Source organism: Thamnophis sirtalis, unplaced genomic scaffold (assembly GCF_051295495.1).
Source record: "Thamnophis sirtalis isolate CommonGarterSnake01/CBP01778 unplaced genomic scaffold, rThaSir2_p1.2 scaffold_2, whole genome shotgun sequence".
Taxonomy (NCBI): domain Eukaryota; kingdom Metazoa; phylum Chordata; class Lepidosauria; order Squamata; family Natricidae; genus Thamnophis; species Thamnophis sirtalis.
In genome coordinates, this window is record NW_028261382.1 from 17,519,118 (window position 1) to 17,540,608 (window position 21,491).

At 44.5% G+C, this 21,491-nt stretch overlaps 1 protein-coding gene across 1 annotated transcript in view; it reads right to left on the reverse strand.

Moving 5' to 3' along the window:
- Positions 1-2,533: 2,533 nt before the first annotated feature.
- Positions 2,534-21,491, reverse strand: part of IGDCC4 (immunoglobulin superfamily DCC subclass member 4) — a 77,022-nt gene continuing 58,064 nt past the window's right edge. Inside the window, exons 12-21 of the mRNA XM_087704360.1 lie at positions 20,229-20,462; positions 15,372-15,479; positions 13,704-13,887; positions 12,985-13,112; positions 10,996-11,166; positions 10,073-10,210; positions 9,440-9,536; positions 8,170-8,407; positions 5,254-5,415; positions 2,534-3,704 (exon numbers count right to left, since the gene is read on the reverse strand). Coding sequence (XP_087560486.1) covers positions 3,171-3,704; positions 5,254-5,415; positions 8,170-8,407; positions 9,440-9,536; positions 10,073-10,210; positions 10,996-11,166; positions 12,985-13,112; positions 13,704-13,887; positions 15,372-15,479; positions 20,229-20,462 — 1,994 coding nt within the window. The 3' untranslated portion in view covers positions 2,534-3,170. The remainder of the gene's footprint in view (positions 3,705-5,253; positions 5,416-8,169; positions 8,408-9,439; positions 9,537-10,072; positions 10,211-10,995; positions 11,167-12,984; positions 13,113-13,703; positions 13,888-15,371; positions 15,480-20,228; positions 20,463-21,491) is intronic.

Here is a 21,491-nt window from a genome sequence, read left to right on the forward strand (position 1 = left end):
CTGAACCGGTTGGAATGGGGCGAGAAACCCACCCCTGGCTCCAACCCAGGAGGCTGAAGAAAGTTTTCAAGTTTTCGGTACAAGCTGTTAGAAGCACTCAAGAGAGTGTGTAGTAAGAAACTGCCCCGCCTACCTTTTGAAAGAATCACGTTATGTAACAGAAGTGAGAGCTGTGTGAGAGAGATGGCTTTCAGCTTAAAACCCCAAAGAAATGAGGGGAACAGCCCATTCTGTTTTTGAAAAAAAATTCTGCATGCCAATGAAGCAACCTCCAGAGCTGAAAAAAGGATTGCATCAGAAATGAAAAACCATGGTTGAATCATCTGTCTAGTTTTTCAAAAGATTCTACAGAGAGAATGTCTCCGTATGCCAATCGTTATCAGCTCTCAGCCATAAGGGGTCCAGTCCACTTCAGACCATCTTATTTCAGACAAAATGATAAGACTAGGTTGGTAAGACTAAGACCTACCAAAGCTTGCTTCACCATAGTTGAAGAATCCACAAGTGGTTGGCTTTGAAAAAATATTCTGGTTGAAAACAATGATTTACAAACCAAGTAGGTTGGCTGAACATAAATTCATTTGATTTTGGCTTCATGTATGGTGTGACCCATCTCAAAGTATTAAGCAGGTTAATCAATTGTTTCAGTGTCCTGCAGACTGAAGCCACAATAACAAGGAACTCCAATGAGGGTCAAATGTTATCCAGGTGATGGAGGAAACCCTGTGGCCCTTGCATCACACTTAGCCATGTTTCTTCAACTGTGGATAATAGAATCAAATGGGTAGGTTGACAACTACTCTTGAAGATTCCAATGTCCACATTTGTTCTTCAGTTCTTCACTCAACTTTCCTGTAGCCACTCCAAGATTGCTCTTCATCCTTGGTTATCTCCCCAGGTGAGGACTCTCTGCTAATCTCTGGGGGAGGGCTTCATCCAATGGGCCCTATATTATTGCAGCAAGAAAAGTATCACTAGTGTGGGTCTTCAAATCCAAGACAAGTAGAGACAGTCCATGGCACTGTTCCTGAAACTAATTCATGTGTGATTTTCAGAACTTCATCACTGATAGATGGTCCATAGAAGATGGTCCATCTCAGAATGGGGGAATGCAAATTACGTTCCACCTCTAGCATGCCCACTTCAAGAGAATGCTATTGGGCTGAAGGTTTATCATTGCAGCACCAAAAGTACTTTTCATAACATATCATCTCTGGTTAAGGAGGAACACTGGCCAAAAAGGGAACTATGTCGTGAAAAAAACCTTCCATTCTTTTCTTGACAGAGCTAAGGTACAAACACACATTACCTAATCACAATCCATCTCTCAGACAGATTCTTCAGGAGACTAATGCACATCTAATGCAAAACGTATCTGCGGCTTGTCCTGGTGTGATTTACACTAGCCACACCTTGCATCAAACCAACAATGCCAGAACATGCTAGCAGGTAGCGGACAAGGTTAATGTATTTTATTGAGTGTTTGGTTAACCCTATAACTATCCCGATGCTAATAGGAAAGGAAATCACATCCAGGCAATTGGGAATATTCCTCTGATTCAATGCCTGAATTCACACAACATGCTAAGCCAAGTTATGCTTTATCCGAAGTCTGCTAACTACCTGGGTTGACAAGCCACAGTCAACTGTAACCTATGATTTATACACCACAAGGATGGGTGGGTCACACAACATGCTTAAGCTACAAAGGAACAAACCGTATTTCTGCCTTGGTGCTTTCTCTCTACATCTAGAGACTGACATTTTAAAGGGAGCTGAAAGTGGCCTAATGCTCCAAACAGATTTGATAGGTTTTGGAGAGCTGGGAGAGAAATATTGTCACAATTATCTTAATCGAAAGATCCTTGCCAAAATACAAACGTGTATTATTCTGATGCAAAAAAATTTTCCACTGTTCGTGATGGACGCTTGGAGATAGATGTGTCTTCTTTGTAAAAACAGTATTGGCAAAAAAAATATGAATTTGGCTTTAGTCCTAGCACCGTGGTGGCGAACCTGTGGCACACTGAGACATTTCTGAGGGCATGTGAGACGTTACCCTGTTAGCTCCAGTGCGCCAGCTGATTTTCTGCCTTGATTTTCAGCCATTTTTTGCCCTCCAGAGGCTTCCCTGAAGCTTCCGGAGGGCAAAAAACTTCCCACGGTTTGCGTGTTGGGGTGTTTTTTGCCCTTTGGAGGCTTCAGGGAAGCCTCCTGAGGCCTCTGGAGGGAGAAAAACAGCCCGATGGGCAACTTGGAAATCCATTTCTGAACTTTTGGTTTCCATGTTGGGCTGTTTTTCTCCCTCCGGAGGCTTCAGGAGGCTTCCCTAAAGCCTGGGTAGGGTGAAAAACAGCCCAATAGGGCCTGCCAGAAATTTGGGAATGAACTTCTGGGTTGCCCCTTGACTATTCTTCTCCCTCTGGAGGCCTCAGGTGGCTTTCCTGAAGCCTGCGGAGAGCAAAAATCGGCCCAATGCACAAACTGGAAGTCTGGAGGTTTCAGTGAGGCCTGCATGCATGTGCGGGGGGGGGATTGCATTATGGATGTGGGCACGCTCATGTGCAACCCCCTCAACGCTCCCCATGTTTTGGGGAACATGCTCCCCACGCCTCCACAAAAAGTTTAGCCATCACTGTTCTAGGACCTAGAGCAGCAGAACATCTGACGTATTGCTTTCCATCTCTGCTGCATTTCAACCTTTGGAGATGTAGAAGGGTACCTAAGGTCTGTGACACCGTTCAGAAGAGCAGATAAACTCCAGGACCAACCTCTTCATGACGTCTCATGAAACAATCTTCCTCCCAACGCAACTTGTGTGACAGCTGCATCTGGTAGTAAAATGGTGTATGCAGTTGGTGCGCTGGAAAGAGGCCTATGGGCCTTATGCTGCCTACTCCTGGGTCTTTGTGAGGCACAACATTAACTCATAATTGGTATGAAGTTCACCAATTCTCAGTAGCCTTTGCAGAGCGGCTGAGGAAGAGAGAGAGCAGACACAATACTTTGGGGGGGGGGGAGAGATTCTCCTTATAAAATCTTATGGCACTAATATCATTCCCTTCTCAACCACACTTTATGAGACTATTTAGTGCCACAAAGGCCTAATCCTTATAGCTATTCTGCTTCTCTGAGCTCTGCCGTGGCCAAGAATGTAATCAAAGCTCTCATCAAAGATGGTGGACACATGCTGCGTTTTCAAACCCAGAAGGTGAATCAATTACATTAGAGAGGCTGCCATGCAGAAGGCCTTGCGGTTGGGCTGTGGGAAGAGCATCGCGCAAGGTGGGCCGTGTGTCCACTCCTCCTTTGTGAGATGAGTCAATGCCCCTGCTTCCCATTGCGTCCAAGCTTCCTCCAGTCTGGGGGAGCCCTCCATCTGCTCCATGTAATTTGATAGCTCTCTGGTGAGCCTCTTTCTTGATTTTCAGCAATGTATCAGGTGCTTCAGGCTCACCTTTGCCATCTCGGTCTTGGGACATAACACTGAGATCTTGCTGAGAGCAGCTGTAAGAAACCTGTTCAGGTAGGTCTTCCATGGGGAATGTTTCTGGCTCACAATCCTCATAGGGAGTCCTTTCCAGGTCCAGCATATGGAGTTGGGAACCACAATCTTGGTTGGAGGCTAAGAAATCCGAATGGACAATGACCTCGGCTTCCAGTTGATTGAGGCCACTAGGTGGGTGCTCCTTTTTCGCTTCATTCTTAGGAATAATAATAAAAAAGGATTCTTAGAACTCTAGAAATGGACTTGGCCCCTGAGATCAACAAACCCAACCCCCTGTTAGTGCAAGAATCCAAATTTAAATTAGTAAGAACTGTCAAAGTATCTTCTTCAATTATATGGCAAAATTCAAGAAACCAGTGATCTAACTCTGATAAGAAAAAATTAAGGCATTCATGTATGAATCTCTTTTGAGACCTGTAGAAACTTAATGTGCAGTGTAATGGCAGTGAAAATATAAGTAAGAACAGAGTATACTCATGAACTGGAATAGGGCTTTAGTAACAAGGTCAGCCAATGGGGACTGTTTGGAAACTGAAACAGTATTTGCTGGAGACAGCTAGGAGCCTGGGTGTGGCTTAGGTTAACTTCTGTGCAAAAGCAGCAGTCTAGTCTGCTGGAAGTGAAATTGGAAACTGTTCTCTCCTCTGCTTGTGTGTTTGCTTGTATCTACCATGTTGGAAAAACCAGCCTTTGGTGTTGTATATATGACTTACGTGTTATATTATATATCAAGAGAAGTTAATGAATCCCGCTGAATCAGTTACCTCTGTGTGCTTTCTGAATATGATTGCTGCAACAAACTCTGACAAGAATATATTTCATGAATGTACCCAGGAAGCTCAAGGCAGACACAGGAGACACAGGGGAAAGATGCTAGGTCACCCAACCTGCCGTTCTTTACAGTTGCTTGGATTGGGCCAGCTGTCAAACTCAAAGTCATTGAGGGCCGCGTCAGGGTTGTGTTTGATCTTGGGGGCCGGGATGGGCATGGCCAGGGTGGGCATGGCCAGCTCGACGTCATGTCATGTGCTGTTTCCAGAGCCAGATCTAAGCACACTGAAGTCCGGATTTGGCCCCCGGGTTTGACACCCCTGGATTAGACCATCCATAATTCTTAGCCAGGTGAGCTGTGGCCAGTCTACCTTCAGAATCCTGCTATTCAACTTACCACCAGGAGAGGCTGGGCGCTTATTTTGCTACTTTATTTTGGTGGGTCATCCCACCAAAATCCAGAGCAGAAACAGCCAAAGTGTGATAAATCCCCAAACCAGTGTGATAAGTGAAGCTCAGCACCTTAAGAGAACTTCACCATCTCCATAGATAGTCTTTTAACAAAGTGGTGGCTCACCTTCCCAATTATAGACAGAAAATGTCTCCCCGCTGGGAATACACACTGTGTAAAGGTAAAGATTTCCCTCGCACATATGTGCTAGTCATTCCTGACTCTAGGGGGCAATGCTCATCTCTGTTTCAAAGCCAAGAGCCTGTGCTTGTCTAAAGACATCTCTGTGGTGATGTGGCCAGCATTACTAAATGCCAAAGGCACACGGAACGCTGTTACTTTCGCACCAAGGTGGTCCCTATTTTTCTACTTTATGTGCTTTTGAACTGCTAGGTTGGCAGAAGCTGGGACAAGTCACGGGAGCTCACTTAGTTAAGTAGCTTAAGGGATTCAAACTGCCGAACTGCCGACCTTCTGATCGACAAGCTCAGCGTCTGAGCCATCACATCCTTTTGATACACACCGTGACAACCTCATAAACCAGCGCTTGCAACAAGAGCTTCTGTCCTCCATTGGAAGCCATCTTCAGTGATCCATTCAAAGCCATGGTGGGCTCTTTTGGAATGGAGACTCCGTAGTCAGCGATGCTGTTTGTCCAGCTGTTCAGTGATTTCTCCCACGGAGGCTGCAGAATCAAAAGAAAAGGCACATTATCTCTAATCCCACACTGGCATTTATCTGCTTAAAGCTGTTTTATTTGCTCTTCCTTCTGATTTTAATTTCACAGTGCTTTACAGGAATTCTCAGCATAACATAAAACAACACGATCACAACTTCATTTTAAAGACAAAAGACCTGGATGAACACAAAAAAAAAGGCTTTGGCTAGAAAAACTACAACACGGCATCTGGAGAACCTCTCAAAATAGCATTATATATTTTTTATATTTTCTCTAGTTAACAACAATTGTATTTCTGGAAGATACCAAAGGAACATGTTCAGCAGAAGACTTTAAATACACAACTTCATTAGAAAGGAAGACTGAAATAGGAAGATTCAAGAATTCAGGGTTCAAAGAATTTAGAGTTTCAACGTTAAGCATCTGTATCTTGAATTGGTGGAGAAGAGATTAAAATACTTTGGAAAGTGGTATAAAATTGAAGTATTGTGGCTCCTGGACCAGCAGAAAGTGTGCTGGCTATTTTCTGCCTCCTTTTGAAACTCAAAAACCTCTTCAAGGATAATGGATAGTAATACAACTGGAAGGTTCGAGGCAGAGGGGTACTGGGACTAAATTGTCACTGTTCAAAAATCATAGAAGCATATATACATGTACAAGGACGCGGTGTCTCAGTGGCTCAGATGCTGAGCTTGTCGATCAGAAAGGTCGCCAGTTTGGCGGTTCGAATCCCTAGTGCTGCATATAGAGTGAGTTCCTGTTACTTGTCCCAGCTTCTGCCAACCTAGCAGTTCAAAAGCACATAAAAAATGCAAGTAGAAAAATAGGGACCACCTTTGGAGGGAAGGTAACAGCGTTCCGAGTGCCTTTAGCTTTTAGTCCTGCCGGCCACATGACCACGGAGACGTCTTCGGACAGCGCTGGCTCTTCGACTTTGAAACGGAGATGAGCCCTGCCCCCTAGAGTCAGGAACAACTAGCACATATGTGCCGGGGGAACCTTTACCTTATATACGTGTATGAAAAATCTTCATATATACAATATTTTGTCTGGTTTTACTTTCTGTTTCTTTCCCCTCTTACTGTTAAGTCAAAAAAATAAAAGCGATTTTAAAAAAAAGAAATGCAGCCACTGAGCTGTGTGTGTGTGTGTGTGTGTGTGTGTGTGTGTGTGTGTGTGTGTATGCACGCCTGTGCATGCTTGCATGCTTGTAAATTGTACATTTAATGAATTTATATGCCGCCCAATCCCGAAGGACTCCGGGCGGCTTACAAGATATAGGACTAAAAAGACACACATACACACATACAGAATGATGTCTTAGTAGGTCAACTTTCAGCAGTGTATTTGCTTCCCTCTAGCGGCTACAAAAATGCAGGCAGGATTTGCTGCGTTTAGATTAGTCGGTGTGTGCATTTGTGCTTACAATACATTTGTAAATGCTGGACTTGAAGTTATTAGTAGACCTTTTAAATGGGCAAAGGAGTGGGAGGGGTGTAAAAAAGGGGGCGTGGACAATTGAAGGCAATATAGGTACTCCTTGAATGATAACCATTCGTTTAGCAACCATCTGAAGTTGTAACAGGGGACAGTAAAGATTTCCCTTTTCCAGTCGTGTCTGACACTAGGGGGCAATGCTCATCTCTGTTTCTTAAGCAGAGGAGATTTTCATGGTTATGTGGCCAGCATGCCTATATGCTAAAGGTGCACAGAACACTGTTACCTTCCTACCGAAGTGGTACCTATTGATCTGCTCGCATTTCCATGCTTTTTAACCGCTAGGTGGGCAGGAGCTGGAGCAAGGAACGGGAACTCAACTGTTGCATGGTGTATGGGTACTGAACCGGGGCTGTTACAATAGCACTGAAAAAAATAAGTGGATTAGAACTGGTCTTCACATTTTCAACTGTTGCAACATCTCCACAGTCAGATAATTAGGAATTTGGGCACTTGACAATTGGCATGTATTTACAACAATCGCAGCATCCTGGGAAGAGTGGTGGCGGTGGCGTGGTTAGAATCAGTGGTGGGATTCAATTTTTTTTTACTACCGGTTCTGTGGGCATGGTGTGGCTTGGTGGGGGTGACAGGGGAAGGATACTGCAAAATCCCCATTCCCAGGGAAAGATTCTCCATTTCCACCCCACTCCAGGACAAGGATACTATAAAATCTCCATTTCCACCCCACTCTAGAGCAAGGATACTGCAAAATCTCCATTCGCTCCCCACTCCAGGTCAAGGGTACCTTAAAATCTCCATTTCCACCCCACTCCAGGGCAAGGATACTGTAAAATCTCCATTTCTACCACACTACAGGGGAAGGATGCTATAAAATTTCCATTTCTACCCTACTCTAAAGCAAGGATATTGCAAAATCTCCATTCACTCCCCACTCCAGGTGAAGGATACTGTAAAATTTCCATTTCTACCCCACTCCAGGGGAAGGATACTGTAAAATCTACATTCCCTCCCCACCCCACTAACCTCCTTTCCAGCTCCATTCTCCTGTGCAGGACAACAAAAGAAGACCCAACTAATCAGCTGGGACTCGGGGAGCAGCAAATAGATGGGAGCAGAGGCAGCCAGAGGTGGTATTTGCCGGTTCTCCGAACTACTCAAAATTTCTCCAACTAGTTTGCCAGAACCAGTCAGAACTGGCTGAATACCACCTCTGGTTAGAATGAAGTATTGGATGCTAATTCACTGCACCATAAGAAGAATGGGTTCCCATAGAACTCCATGAAAGGACCTCGTCCATACCTTTATTGGGATGTGGCCCACACTGTCCTCCAACGGATGACCACGGATGAGACCATGGGCTTCAGCCAGTTCTGCACAATCGCTCGGAGGTGAGGGAACCCCGTCAGAAAGGGGAGCCATGAGGGACTCCATTTCGTGGGAAGTGGAAGGGATTACTGAGAGGGGTGCTGCTTGTCGGTTCCGGTGGTGGTACATGTGGCTTCCTGAAGCTTGGGAATCCAAACCAGGCATCGATTTCCTACAGAAAAGAATGAGACAATTATTGTTCACCAAGGACAGTTCCCATGGTCCCAGGCTGATCACAAGCTTCATGATCTTAGTAGCAAATGCTGCTCCGAATTGACGTTATATTTCCTTGCTCAAGAATGGTGGAGATTTGTTATGTAGTTTTGTGCAGTTTTGTTTATTCATATTTGATGGTTTGCTTGTATTTAGTTTTCAATGTAAACCTCTAATCCTCTCTCCAATCTGGTGGCCTTAAAACAGTGGTGGGATTCAAACATTTTTATTGCTGGTTCTGTGGGCATGGCTTGGTGGGTGTGGCAGGGAAAGGATACTGTAAAATCTCCACTCCCTCCCCACTCCAGGGGAAGGATACCGCAAACTCCCCATTCCCTCCCCATTCCTGGGAAGGATATTGCAAACTCCCCATTCCCTCTCGATCAGCTGGGACTCGGGAGGCAGAGAATAGATGGGGGTGGGGCCAGCCAGAGATAGTATTTACCAGTTCTCCGAACTACTCAAAATTTCCGCGATTGCTTCTCCAGAATGGTCAGAACCTGCTGAATACCACATCTGCCTTATACCTCCTTTGCATAATAGCTACCATCATACAGAATAACAGAGTTGGAAGGGGCCTTGGAGATCTATAGTCCAACCCCCTGGCTGCCCAGTCTCTTCTTGAAAGCCTCCAGTGACGGAAAACCCACAACTTCTGGAGGCAAGCTGTTCCACTGATTGTTCTCACTGTCGGGAAATTTCTCCTTAGTTCTAGGTTGGAACTAAGTTGGTAAATCAAGGCAAATCATTTCCTTGTCTTCAAGGAAAAACAAACAAACCCCAACCGCCTTTTGAAAAGCACCTTTGGGACACGACAGAGTCTAGTTTCTGCTTGGTTGCCTTGTTTTCACAGGGGCCCAACATGCATCAATTCCACACTTCCCAACTCTTTGACAACATTCACCCTTGAACACAGGCAGAAGTCAAACGGGGCAGAGAAGACAGACAAATGGGCTCAGCGCGTTGGAGATGACATCGACACAAGACTTACTTCAGGTAATTGTTGCGAAAGCTGACACAAGCACAGAAGACGATGCAGAGGAGGCAGATGGCCACTGTGACGCCGGTGATAGAATGAACTAAGATATCTGCAGGTGAAGGACAAAGAAGAACATGGAAGCAGAGAGGAAGACTTCCTACTTTCCTTCTAACAACCATCCCGGAAAGTAGGCTGGGCAGAGAGAGAGGGTGGGGGGAAGGACTGGTCCAAACCTTCCCCATGAACTTCTGTTGCTGAGGAAGGACCTGATCCTGAATCCCCATGATGTCAATTCCATGTCAAGATATACCACAAAGATTCTCTAAAGTGTTAAACTTCTCTTCTGTTGTTATTTTGTAATTTTCTTCTCTTCTATTCTACTGTTATTTTTTAATTTTCTTCTCTTTTAGTTATTTTGTAATTTTCTTTTCTTCTATTCTATTGTTATTTTGTAATTTTGTTTTAGTCTTGTCTTGTCTCGTCTCCTCTTTTCTACTGTTATTTTGTACTTCTGTTCTATTCTACTCTACTGTTATTTTGTAATTTTCTTCTCCTCTTCCCATTCCCTTCCTATTCCTATTCCACCCCACTCCATCCCTGCCCATCCTTCTTTTTAAGGTGGCAAAAGGAACCAACAGCTGTTACCTGTGAATCCCTCCCGCAAGGTCTGCACATCCTTCACACTAGAATAGGGTCCCGATCCTACAACCGTCTTGGCTCCCACCTTGAAGAAATATCTGGTGTCGCTCTCCAACCCGTCAACTTCAGCGCTGAAGGTACTGCCTGAAGAAGAGAGGAATTCTGGATGTGGTATCAGATTCCAATATTCCAGCCCCAACGGTTGCAGCAAGTTGAAGCTGCTTTCATCCTGCCCAGATGATCCATGCTCCCCAGTGATGTACACATGGAGGAGCTCAAAAAAGTGATGCCCATAAAAAAAATAACAGAACAACAGAGTTGGAAGGGACTTTGGAGGTCTTCTAGTCCAACCTCCTGCTCAGTCAGGAGACCCTATGCCATTCCAGACAAACGGTTGTCCAATCTCTTCTTGTAAGTCTCCAGTGTTGGAGCACCGACAACTTCTGAAGGCAAGTTGTTCCACTGATTAATTGTTCTCACTATCAGAAAATTTCTCCTTAGTTCTAGGTTGCTTCTCTCCTTCATTGATTTCCATCCATTACTTCTTGTCCTTCCCTCAAGCGGTTTAGAAAATAGGTTGACCCCTTCTTGTTTGTGGCAGCCCCTGAGATATTGGAACACTGCTATCATGACTCCCCTCCTCCTTCTTTTCATTAAACTAGACATACCCAGTCCCTGCAACCGTTCTTCATATGTTTTAGCCTTCAGCCTCCTAATCATCCTTGTTGCTAGGGTTGGCTGGGGAATTCTTGGAGTTAAAGTCTACATGTCATGCTACCATCATCTCACCCCTACTCCTACTTTTCATTGAACTTTAAAAAAAGTGAACTTTGATTGCAGGATGATGACCAACATCTTGAAATTTGGACACCCCTTCCCTTTGCAGACAACTCTGGATGTTTCTATGCATTTGCAGACCTAGGGCTCACCCTCTTTGGTCAACAGTGTCCACATCTCATCCGGCTGGGTGCAGTTGGCATTGTAGAGGATGACATATTCCACAATGATGCCATTCGGTTCCAAGGGGGGACACCAGTGAATCTGGACCGCATATGGGTTGATGGGATGCAATTGCAGGTCAGAAGGGGGAGTGGAGGGTCCTGCAGGAAAACAGCAGAGGCAGCAGGAGACAGAAAGCAAGCATAAGGTGATCTGGAAGAGCCTCTGAAATTCTTCTCCCAAACCCAGGTTCCCTGATTAGTCAAGTCAAATCAAATCCAGTCCCAAGCCCAGATATAAACAAAGATAAAATAAAAGTAATTTATCCATACCTACCTACCTACCTACCTACCTATCTACCTACACCTATATCATCTTGTCTATCTATTCATCCACCCACCCACCTACCCACATATCCATCCATCTGTCCATCCATATCTATCTATCTATCTATCTATCTATCTATCTATCTATCTATCTATCTATCTATCTATCTATCTATCTTCATCATCATGTCATCTATAGCTATCCTCCATCCATCCATCTGTCCACCCACCCACCCACATATCCATCCATCCATCCATCCATCCATCCACCCACCCACCTACCCACATATCCATCCATCTGTCCATCCATATCTATCTATCTATCTATCTATCTATCTATCTATCTATCTATCTATCTATCTATCTATCTATCATCTACCTATCTATCTATCATGTCATCTATAGCTATCATCCACCCATCCACCCACCCACCCACATATCCATCCATCCATCCATCCATCCATCCATCCATCCATCCATCCATCCATCCATATCTATCTATCTATCTATCTATCTATCTATCTATCTATCTATCTATCTATCTATCATGTCATCTATAGCTATCATCCATACCCCACCCACCACATATCCATCCATCTATCTATCCATCCACCCATTCGTCTGTCTATCATCTACCTATCAGCTGTCTAAATAAATAAAAAAACTACCATCCCCATAGATTTGCTTGCAATCTCCTTTTTGGAGGTTGACAATTCTTGGAGATGAAGGCTAGGAATGGGGACTTTTTGGTAGTGGCTCCCTGATAGCAAAGAAAAAAATGCAACTGAAACAAAAATTGTCAAAAAAATGCAAATGAAGAAGTTTAAAACTTGGGGAAATGTATTTTTCACCCAACATCTATATTAGTAATCTTCTATTCAGGGGCATCTATGGAGAGAGAGAGAGAAAGGTGTGTGTGTGTGTGTGAGAGAGAGAGAGAGAGAGGGAGGGAGGGAGGAAGAGAGAAAGACAGAATGGAACATGAAAAGAGTAGGGCTCTGATTGCACAGTTGCAGCTTTTGATGCTAAGGTTAAAAAAAATTGAGAGCTTCTTTTCCTTCATTTGGAGAGAATATTTAAAAATCTGCTCAAGCTCTCTTTTTTTATTGCTCCAATTGCAACAGGTTTTATCTGTACTAGCAACTATTGTGGGTATTTGGATATAGAAAAGACTTTCATATAAACTTGTTGCAATGGGTAACTATAGAAATAATAAAATAAAAATTGAAGTAAAATAAAATAAAATAATACAATAATACAATAAAAAACATAATAAAATGAAAAATAAATAAAATAAATATAACAAATAATAAAATAAATAATAAAATAATATAAATGAAATAATAAAATGAAATAATGAAATAAATAAATGAAATAATAAATTAAAATAAATGAAATAATAAATTAAAATAAATGAAATAATAAAATAAATGAAATAATGAAATTAAATGATGAAATTAAATAATGAAATGAAATAAATAATAAAATGAAATAAATAATAAAATGAAATAAAATAATATATAAAATAAAAATAAAATCTAGAAACTTCTGGTTTTTTTTAAAAAAGAACTCCTTTTCTGCCGTACTAAGATTACGATCCTCCTTTGCATTCCCATACCATTGTCAGGTAACACTTCATGCTTCTATGCTTACTGTCTGGGAGAGTGAAACACTCCACCACATTTCCAAAGGGACTGTCCATTCCGACTCCATTGGACTGCACCGCAAACTCGTATCTTGTGAATGGTTTCAGTCCGCTGATAAGAACATCCTCTTTAGAGCTATGGAGAAGAAGAAGAAGAAAATTCCCACAAGAGGATGAACCCAGGATCACACAAACAGGCCTCCTTCAAAGACAGGCATGATTTTGGCAGCCTTTGAATGGTAGAATCATAGAATGATAGAAATGTAGGGCTGGAAGGAACATGGAATCACAGGGCTGGAAGGGACCTTGGGAGGTCTTCTAGTCCAACCCCCTTGCCCAAGCAGGAGACACCTACACAAATCTCAAAACAGCTCAGAAAACTCAAGACTGTAATATAAAGGCAACTGGACTTTGGTTTCTTCAGAGCTTCTTGGATGAGAAGCGAAATGTTTTCAAGGAAAAACGAAGCCCAGCTGCCTTTTGGAAAAAGCACCTTTGTGGCAACCATGATATGAATGACTGAGAATCTCACAGACCCTGTAATAGGAAGGAGAAAACATAAATGCTCCTCACTAGATGATCTGAATGGTTCCAATAAGAAAAAAAAACCTCTGGTTTTAATTCTTTGGTAAGAAAAGCCCCCACATTAATTCTTCTCCACACACATGCTCCATGGCTTCATTTGCGCAATGCATCATGAGCCTTGCGACAACACGGACTCTCCTACCTTGTGTAATACATCACAAGCGAGGCATTCTTTAACCCCCAAGGGCTGAATCGCACCGTGTAGTTGACGATCTTCACGGTGGTGAAGTTGGGCTTCTTCCAACGCAGCCAAATCGCCGTGGAACTATTGGAAGCGACGTGGAGATGCCCAGGAGGTGGTGGGGGACCTTTATGAACTGGAAGATCTGAGAAGATCGCCACGGAAAAGGAGGAGGAGTGGAAGAGGAAGGGGAAGGAGAAGGAGGAGGAGAAGGGGAAAAAGAAGGGGAAAGAGGAAGAGGAAGGAGGAAGAGGGGGAGGAGGGGAAGGGGAAGAAGGGGAAGAAGTGGAAAGAAAAAGAGGAGGAAGAGCAGGAGGAGGAGGAAGAAGATGAAGAGGAAGAAGGGGAAAGAAGAAGAGGAGGAGGAGAAAGAAGAAGGGGAAAGAAGAAGAGGAGGAAGAAGAAGAAGGGGAAGGGGAAAGAAGAAGAGGAGGAGGAGCAGGAGGAGGAGGAGGAAGAAGAAGAGGAGGAGGTGGAGGAGGAGGAGGAAGAAGAAGAAGAAGAGGAAGAAGAAGAAGAAGAAGAGGAAAGAAGAAGAGGAGGAAGAAGAAGAAGGGGAAGGGGAAAGAAGAAGAGGAGGAAGAGCAGGAGGAGGAGGAAGAAGAGGAGGAGGAGGAGGAAGAAGAAGAAGAAGAGGAAGAAGGGGAAAGAAGACGAGGAGGAGGAAGAAGTAGAAGAAGAAGAAGAAGAAGAAGAAGAAGAAGAAAAAGAAGAAGAAGAAGAAAGAAGAGGAGGAGGAAGAAGGGGAAGGGGAAAGAAGAAGAAGAGGAGGAGGAAGAAGAAGAAGAAGAAGAAAAGGAAGAAGAGGAGGAGGAGGAGGAGCAGCAGCAGGAGGAGGAGGAGGAAGAAGAAGAAAGAAAGAAAGAAAGAAAGAAGGAAAGAAAGAAAGAAAGAAAGAAAGAAAGAAAGAAAGAAAGAATGAATGAATACATCTGGAGTTATGAATACAGGGGTGGAAGGACTCATATCAGTTACAGCCATTGCTTCCATGGCTAGGTTTCCTGTCCTGGGACTCTTACACATCAAATGCTCCATTGATTCTTTGGAGTTCAGACAAACAACATGGTGAGAATTCTCACCCAACAGAAGCTGTCAAGAGAACAAGCATTTCCACCTACAAAATAGTGGCCATGTTGGTCTCAGGCAATCATAAAGTACCTATTTTCAGAACGCTCAAGTGTGGCTAAACGAGCTAATCCAAAGACCTAACTACAGGTCGTCCTCGACTAACAACTACTCACTTAGTGACCATTCAAAGTTACAACAACATTGAAAAAATGTGGCTGATGACGACCTTTCACACTTAATGACCGCTGCAGCATTCCCGGGCTCATGTGATCCCCTTTTGCGACCTTCTGACGAGCAAAGTCAATGGGGAAGTCCAGATTCACTTAACAACCATGGGACTCATTGAAGAACTGCAGTGATTCACTTAATGAAGGCGGCGAGAAAAGTTGTGAAAAGGGGCAAAACTCACTTAACAAATTTCTCATCTAGCAACATGGGGCTCATTTGTGGTCGTAAGTTGAGGATTATTTCTAAGAACTCCACTTTTTGAGTAGGTTACCCTTATCTTTGAAGCAGTTGCAAAAAGTTTTTTAATTCAACCTTGAAAGAAAAGACACCTACCAGCTGCGGTGACAGGCGCTCGCTCCGTCCTGCCCTTCCACACGGCTGCGTATCCCTCTTCATGCTTGTTGAAAGCCATCAGCCTGATTTCATAAAGCTGTCCAGGAACTGGACGGAGTAAAACAGAGATAAGCGATTCACTGAACAAAATGCCAAAAAGAGGCAAAAGCCAGCAAAAAAAATAGTTTAGCTGAACTCTGGCATTCTGCTAGTTGGAATTTTTTTTTTTCATGCTTTATTTATTTTATTATATTGCTTTTCATTTCCATCAAACAGAGCATGATCTGGGTACAATTATTTAAACAGTCATAATCCACATATTTGTTATTATATTCGTCAGGTAGGGGAACCTGCAGAGATTGGGGAAGGCCCCACTTCCCGCGCATACACGGCTGAGACCCGAAGGCCAGCTGCCTGGTGGGAGGTACGTATGTGCGCATGCATGGTGGAACTGGGGCAGGCCAACAGGTGGCACACAGAATGGTTTGCCATCATGGCTTTAGAGCAAAATTTCTCAACCCTGTTAACTTTAAGATGGGTGGACTTCAGTTCCCAGGCTTCTCCAGCCAGTCATGTTGTATTTGGAGCAATTTGGATTTATTGGATTTATTTCATTTATATGCCGCCCTTTTCCCCGAAGGGGACTCAGGGCGGCTCACAGTTCAGTCAGGGAAGGGGGTACAGACAGGGGGATAAAAAGATGAGACATAACAATACAAAATTTAAAAACACACAACAACCATACCATTCGAGAAGGGGGGCGAAACTCTTTAGCCCCAGGCCTGTCAGAACAGCCAGGTTTTAAGGGCTTTGCGGAAGGCCTGGAGGGTGGTGAGGGTTCGAATCTCCACGGGGAGCTCGTTCCAGAGGGTCGGAGCAGCCACAGAGAAGGCTCTCCTCCGGGTAGTCGCCAGTCGGCATTGGCCGGCGGATGGAATTCGGAGGAGGCCCAATCTGTGGGATCTGATCGGTCTATTGGAGGTAATTGGCAGCAGGCGGTCTCTCAAGTACCCAGGTCCAATACCATGAAGGGCTTTATAAGTGATGACTAGCGCCTTGAATTTGGAGCATACTTTTGGAATCTTGGGACATTCTGGCTGGGGAATTCTGGAGTTGAAATTTAACTTAAAGTCCCCAAGGCTGAGAAACACTATTATCAAAGCAATGACCAGAACTGAACAGGCGCCTAAAATACAATACAGTAGCAGAGTTGGAAGGGACCTTGGAGGTCTTCTAGTCCAACCCCCTGCCTAGGCAGGAAACCCAATACTGTTTCAGAGAAATGGCTATCCAACATCTTCTAACAGACTTTCAATGTTGAAGCATTCACAATTTCTGGAGGCAACTTCTGTTCCACTGATTAATTGTTCTAACTGTCAGGAAATTTCTCTTTAGTTCTAGGTTTCTGCTCTCTTTGATTAGTTTCCACCCATTGCTTCTTGTTCTACACTCAGGTGCCTTGGAGAATAGTTTGACTCCCTCTTCTTTGTGGCAACTCCTGAGATATTGGAAGACTGCTATCATGTCTCCCCTAGTCCTTCTTTTTATTAAACTAGACATACCCATTTCCTGCAAGCGTTCTTCATATGTTTTAGTCTCCAGTCCCCTAATCATGTTTGTTGCTCTTCTCTGCACTCTTTCTAGAGTCTCCTCATCCTTTTTACATAGTGATGACCAAAACTGAATGCAGGATTCCAAGTGTGGCCTTGCCAAGGCATTATAAAGTGGTATTAACACTTCACATGATTTTGATTCTATCCCTTTGTTTATGTAGCCTAGAACTGTGTTGGTTTTTTGGCAGCTGCCGCACACGGCTGGCTCATATTTAAATGGTTGTCCACTAGGACTCCAAGATCCCTCACACAGTTACTACTGTTGAGGAAGGTACCACCTTTTTCTTGCCTAAATGTAGAACCTTACTCTTTTCACCATTGAATTTCATTTTATTAGAAATCCACCAGACTAACCAGGAAAAGGCAGATGCTGGTGGAACTTTCGTTGCTCTTGTTTGAACCTCAATGGTTCAACAATTTGGTGTTCCCTAATTGTGGGTCAATGGTGCAAAAGGCCATGCCACGCTCCCCTCCGAAAGCAGAGACCCCGAAGTAGGTCATTGAAACGGCTCCATTGCCTGCTGCCAATGTAGAAATGGGGCAAACTTTCTTTCTTTTCCTTTTTTACTTTCTTAATCCAATTAAATAATTGCACGAGGCCGGTGCACCGCTGCAGGCTGCCCAAAGCAACCCCCCCCATCCCCCAGGCCAGTTCAAAAGGAGCTTGGCAAGGGTGGGAGAATCCGGCAACTGCCAACTCTGGCCAATTCTGCAATGGACAGCCAAAAGACAGGCTGTTTCTGCCTTTGGCTGGCTCTTTCCTTCTCTCTTTTTCACTGCCTTGTTGAAAGATATTTTTTAAAAACTGTCCCATAACCCGATTCCCCCCTTTTATTTTCCTCTCTCTTTTTCTCTCTCTTTCTCTCTCCCTCTCTCCCTCTCTCATTCTTTCTCTCTCATTCTCCCTCCCTCCCTCCCTCTCTCTCATTCTCTCCCTCCCTCCCCCTCTCTCTTTCTCTCTCATTCTCTCTCCCTCTCTCATTCTCTCTCCCTCTCTCATTCTCTCTCTCTTTCTCTCTCTTTCTCTCTCTCTCCCTCTCCCTCTCTTTCTCTCTCATTCTCCCTCGCTCTCTCTCTTATTCTCTCTTCCTCCCTCCCTCTCTCTCTTTCTCTCTCATTCTCTCATTCTCTCTCCCTTTCTCTCTCTTTACGGATCTACTTATTTGGAATTGCTGGAATGGCTGAGAGTTTCCAAATAGAAAGAAAATGACACAATTCTCTCTTGGAGCACCTGGCCACTTGTTCCCAAATGATCCATCCCCCTCTACTGCTCCTCATTAGCTTCCCCAATGGAGCCTCGTTAATTAAGGATGGGTCTATTCACTGCCTGTGGTTCGAGGGAGCCAGCTCTTTTTCAGTTCCACAAAGCAGCCTGCAAATGCCCTCTTTGAGCACTGCCAATGTTAACCCTCTTGCTTGGACTATATTGCGGGCGGGATGGACGGGGGCGAGGGGGGTGAGGGCAGGCGGCTGGCTTCCAGCTCGCCTTCCGCACCAGGGGAAAAAAAGCACAAGATGGAGGAGAAGGATCAAAAGGCCCAGCCGCATTTGCATCTGGAAGAGGAATCGCATTTAAACAGACCTTCTCTGTTAGCTCTGCGGATCCCTGAGGGGTTTTTTGTGGGCTCTAAAATAAGGTTGGCAGCCCCAGAAACAGAAGGACAAAAGGGAGAAACAGGGAGGGTGGCTTTTGGGGGGAGCGCAGGGAGGGAGATCCAGAACTGTCCAAAGGGTTAATTAAAAGGGTAAATCCTAAGTTTCTTCCCCCCATGCAAGGGATAAAACATGTGGCCTGACATCATGATGAAAATCCCACCCTTTGGGTCCCTAAAGGTGCTTGCTTCCTTATTTATTTATTTATTTATTTATTTATTTATTTATTTATTTATTTATTTATTTATTTATTTTTATTCATTCATTCATTCATTCATTCATTCATTCATTCATTCATTCATTCATTCATAGTGCGGAGAAGAGCAACTAGAATCTACCTACCTACCTTTCATCTATCATCTACCCATCCATCCATCCATCCATCCATCCATCCATCCATCCATCGATCTATCATCTATCAGTTTGTGTTGTCTGTCTGTCCGTCCGTCCGTCCGTCCGTCCGTCCGTCCGTCCGTCCGTCCATCCATCCATCCATCCATCCATCCATCCATCCATCCATCCATCCATCCATCCATCCATCCATCCATCCATCCATCCATCCATCCATCCATCTATCTATCTATCTATCTATCTATCTATCTATCTATCTATCATACCTACCTACCTACCTACCTACCTATTTATACAAAGTATAGAGAAAAGCAACTAGAATGATTAAAGGCCTGGAAACTAAAACACATGAAGAACGGTTGCAGTATTTGGGTTTTGATGGTCTAGAGAAAAGAAGGACTGGGGAGGACCTGATAGCAGTGTTCCAATATTTGAGGGGCTGCCACAAAGAGGAGGGGGACCTATTTTCCAAAGCACCAGAAGGCAGGACAAGAAAAGCAATGGATGGAAACTAATGAAGGAGAGAAGCAACCTGGAATTAAGGAGAAGCTTCCTATCAGTGAGAACAATTAACCAATGGAACAGAAGTTTCCTTCAGAAGTTGTAGGTGCTTCATCAATGCAGGTTTTTAAAGAAAAAACTGGATACCACCTATCTGAAATGGTCTAGGGCTGTGATAGCAAGCCTATGTCACACGAGCCAGAGGTGGCAAGCAAAGCCCTCTCTGTGGGTGCTGTCACAGGGGGTCCGTCGCACACCGTGCACCAGTCCAGCTACCCAGAGTGCATGTGTGTGACAGAGCCCGGAAGAGCAGCTGGCCGCCGCGTGCATGCGCTCTCTTCCGGGTTCTGGCACTCTGGCGCATACATATGCTCCACTTTGGCACTCCTTGCCAAAAAGGATAGCCATCACTGGTCTAGGGTCTCCTGCTTGAGCAGGGGGTTGGACTAGAAGACCTCCAAGGTCCCTTCCAATTCTATTCTGGTTCTGGCAAGAAAAGTCATAAAATGGAGCAAAAACCTGCTTCCCACATTTCTCACAACATACATTCTCAGCAACATACATTCTCGGCTCGATTGTGGCCGGAGGTCAAGGACAACCTTGACGTATATAGCATGGATTTCTTCTCCCCATAAACAGAGCAAAACAGATCAATCCGAAAATGACCAGTTCATTTGGATCCCTGTTTTCAGTGAAAGCTCCATCCACCCTAGTAGAGCATCCTTCCGAAAAGCTTTACCTAGATGTCTCAGTTCGTGCTGCTTCACTTTCTTCTTCAGTTTTATGGGTCCAACGTCCCGAAGACTCTTCCCTGGGCCTTCCGAAGGGGTCTCCATGCTGGACTCCTCAGAGGGTATTTCTCGGTAGTACAACTTGTAGCCTGAAATTTGTCCGTGGTTGGGTGGAGGCTGCCAACTGATCGACAGCGAGTCCATTTTGGCCTGGACCATCAACTCAGTTGGGGCAAAGAGAACTAGGAAAAAGGGACAGGGGAGTCACGAGACACGGCCCAACTGACCACGTTAGTCTCAAATTCATCTGCATCTCCATTAACCTTTCCCCAACCTTGCCGTCTCCAAATTGCCTCTAGCTATAAATCAATCTGAATTACATTCGAGTTCCGAGTTTCGAGTTTAATAAAATTTGTATGCCACCCACTTGGGACTCTGGGCGGCTCACAGCAAGACAAAAGAAACATTTAAAATTTAAGAATAAAAAATACAATTAAAAGTCCATATCATCCATTCCATCTAAGCGGGGCTGGCTATCAATCAACAGCCCAGGCCTGCCGGAACAGCCAGGTCTTGATGGCTTTACGGAAGGCCAGGAGAGTGGTAAGGGTCAGGATCTCTACGGGTAGATCGTTCCACAGGGCCGGCGCAGCAACAGAGAAGGCCCTCCCTCGGGGGGCTACCAGCCGGCATTGTCCGGTTGACGGCACCCGGAGGATGCCCAACCTGTGAGATCTTGTTGGTCGTTGGGAGGTATGTGGCAGGAGGCGGTCTCTCAGGTAGCCAGGTCCTAAACTATGTAGGGCTTTAAAAGTAACGACTAGCACCTTGAAGCCCGGAGACCAATGGGGAGCCAGTGCAGCTCGCAGAGGATAGGTGTAATATGGGTGTATCTAGATACACCCCATATCGCTCACACGGCTGCATTACAGGTAGTCCTAGTACCACAGTTCATTTACTGACCGTTCAACATTACAACCGCATTGAAAAAAAAGGGAGTTACGACCATTTTTCACAGTTGCAGCCTCTCCATGGTCACATGATCAAAATTCAGATGCTTGGCAGCTGGTTCACACCTATGACGGTCGCAGTGTCCTGGGGTCACGTGATTCCCCTTTGGTGACCGTCTGGCAAGGCAAGTCAACAGGGAAGCCGGATTTGCTTAACAACCGGGATGCTAACTGACCGACTGCAGTGATTCACTTAACAATGGTGGCAAGAAAGGTCGTCAAATGAGTCAAAAGTAAATTAACAAATGTTTCCCTTCACAA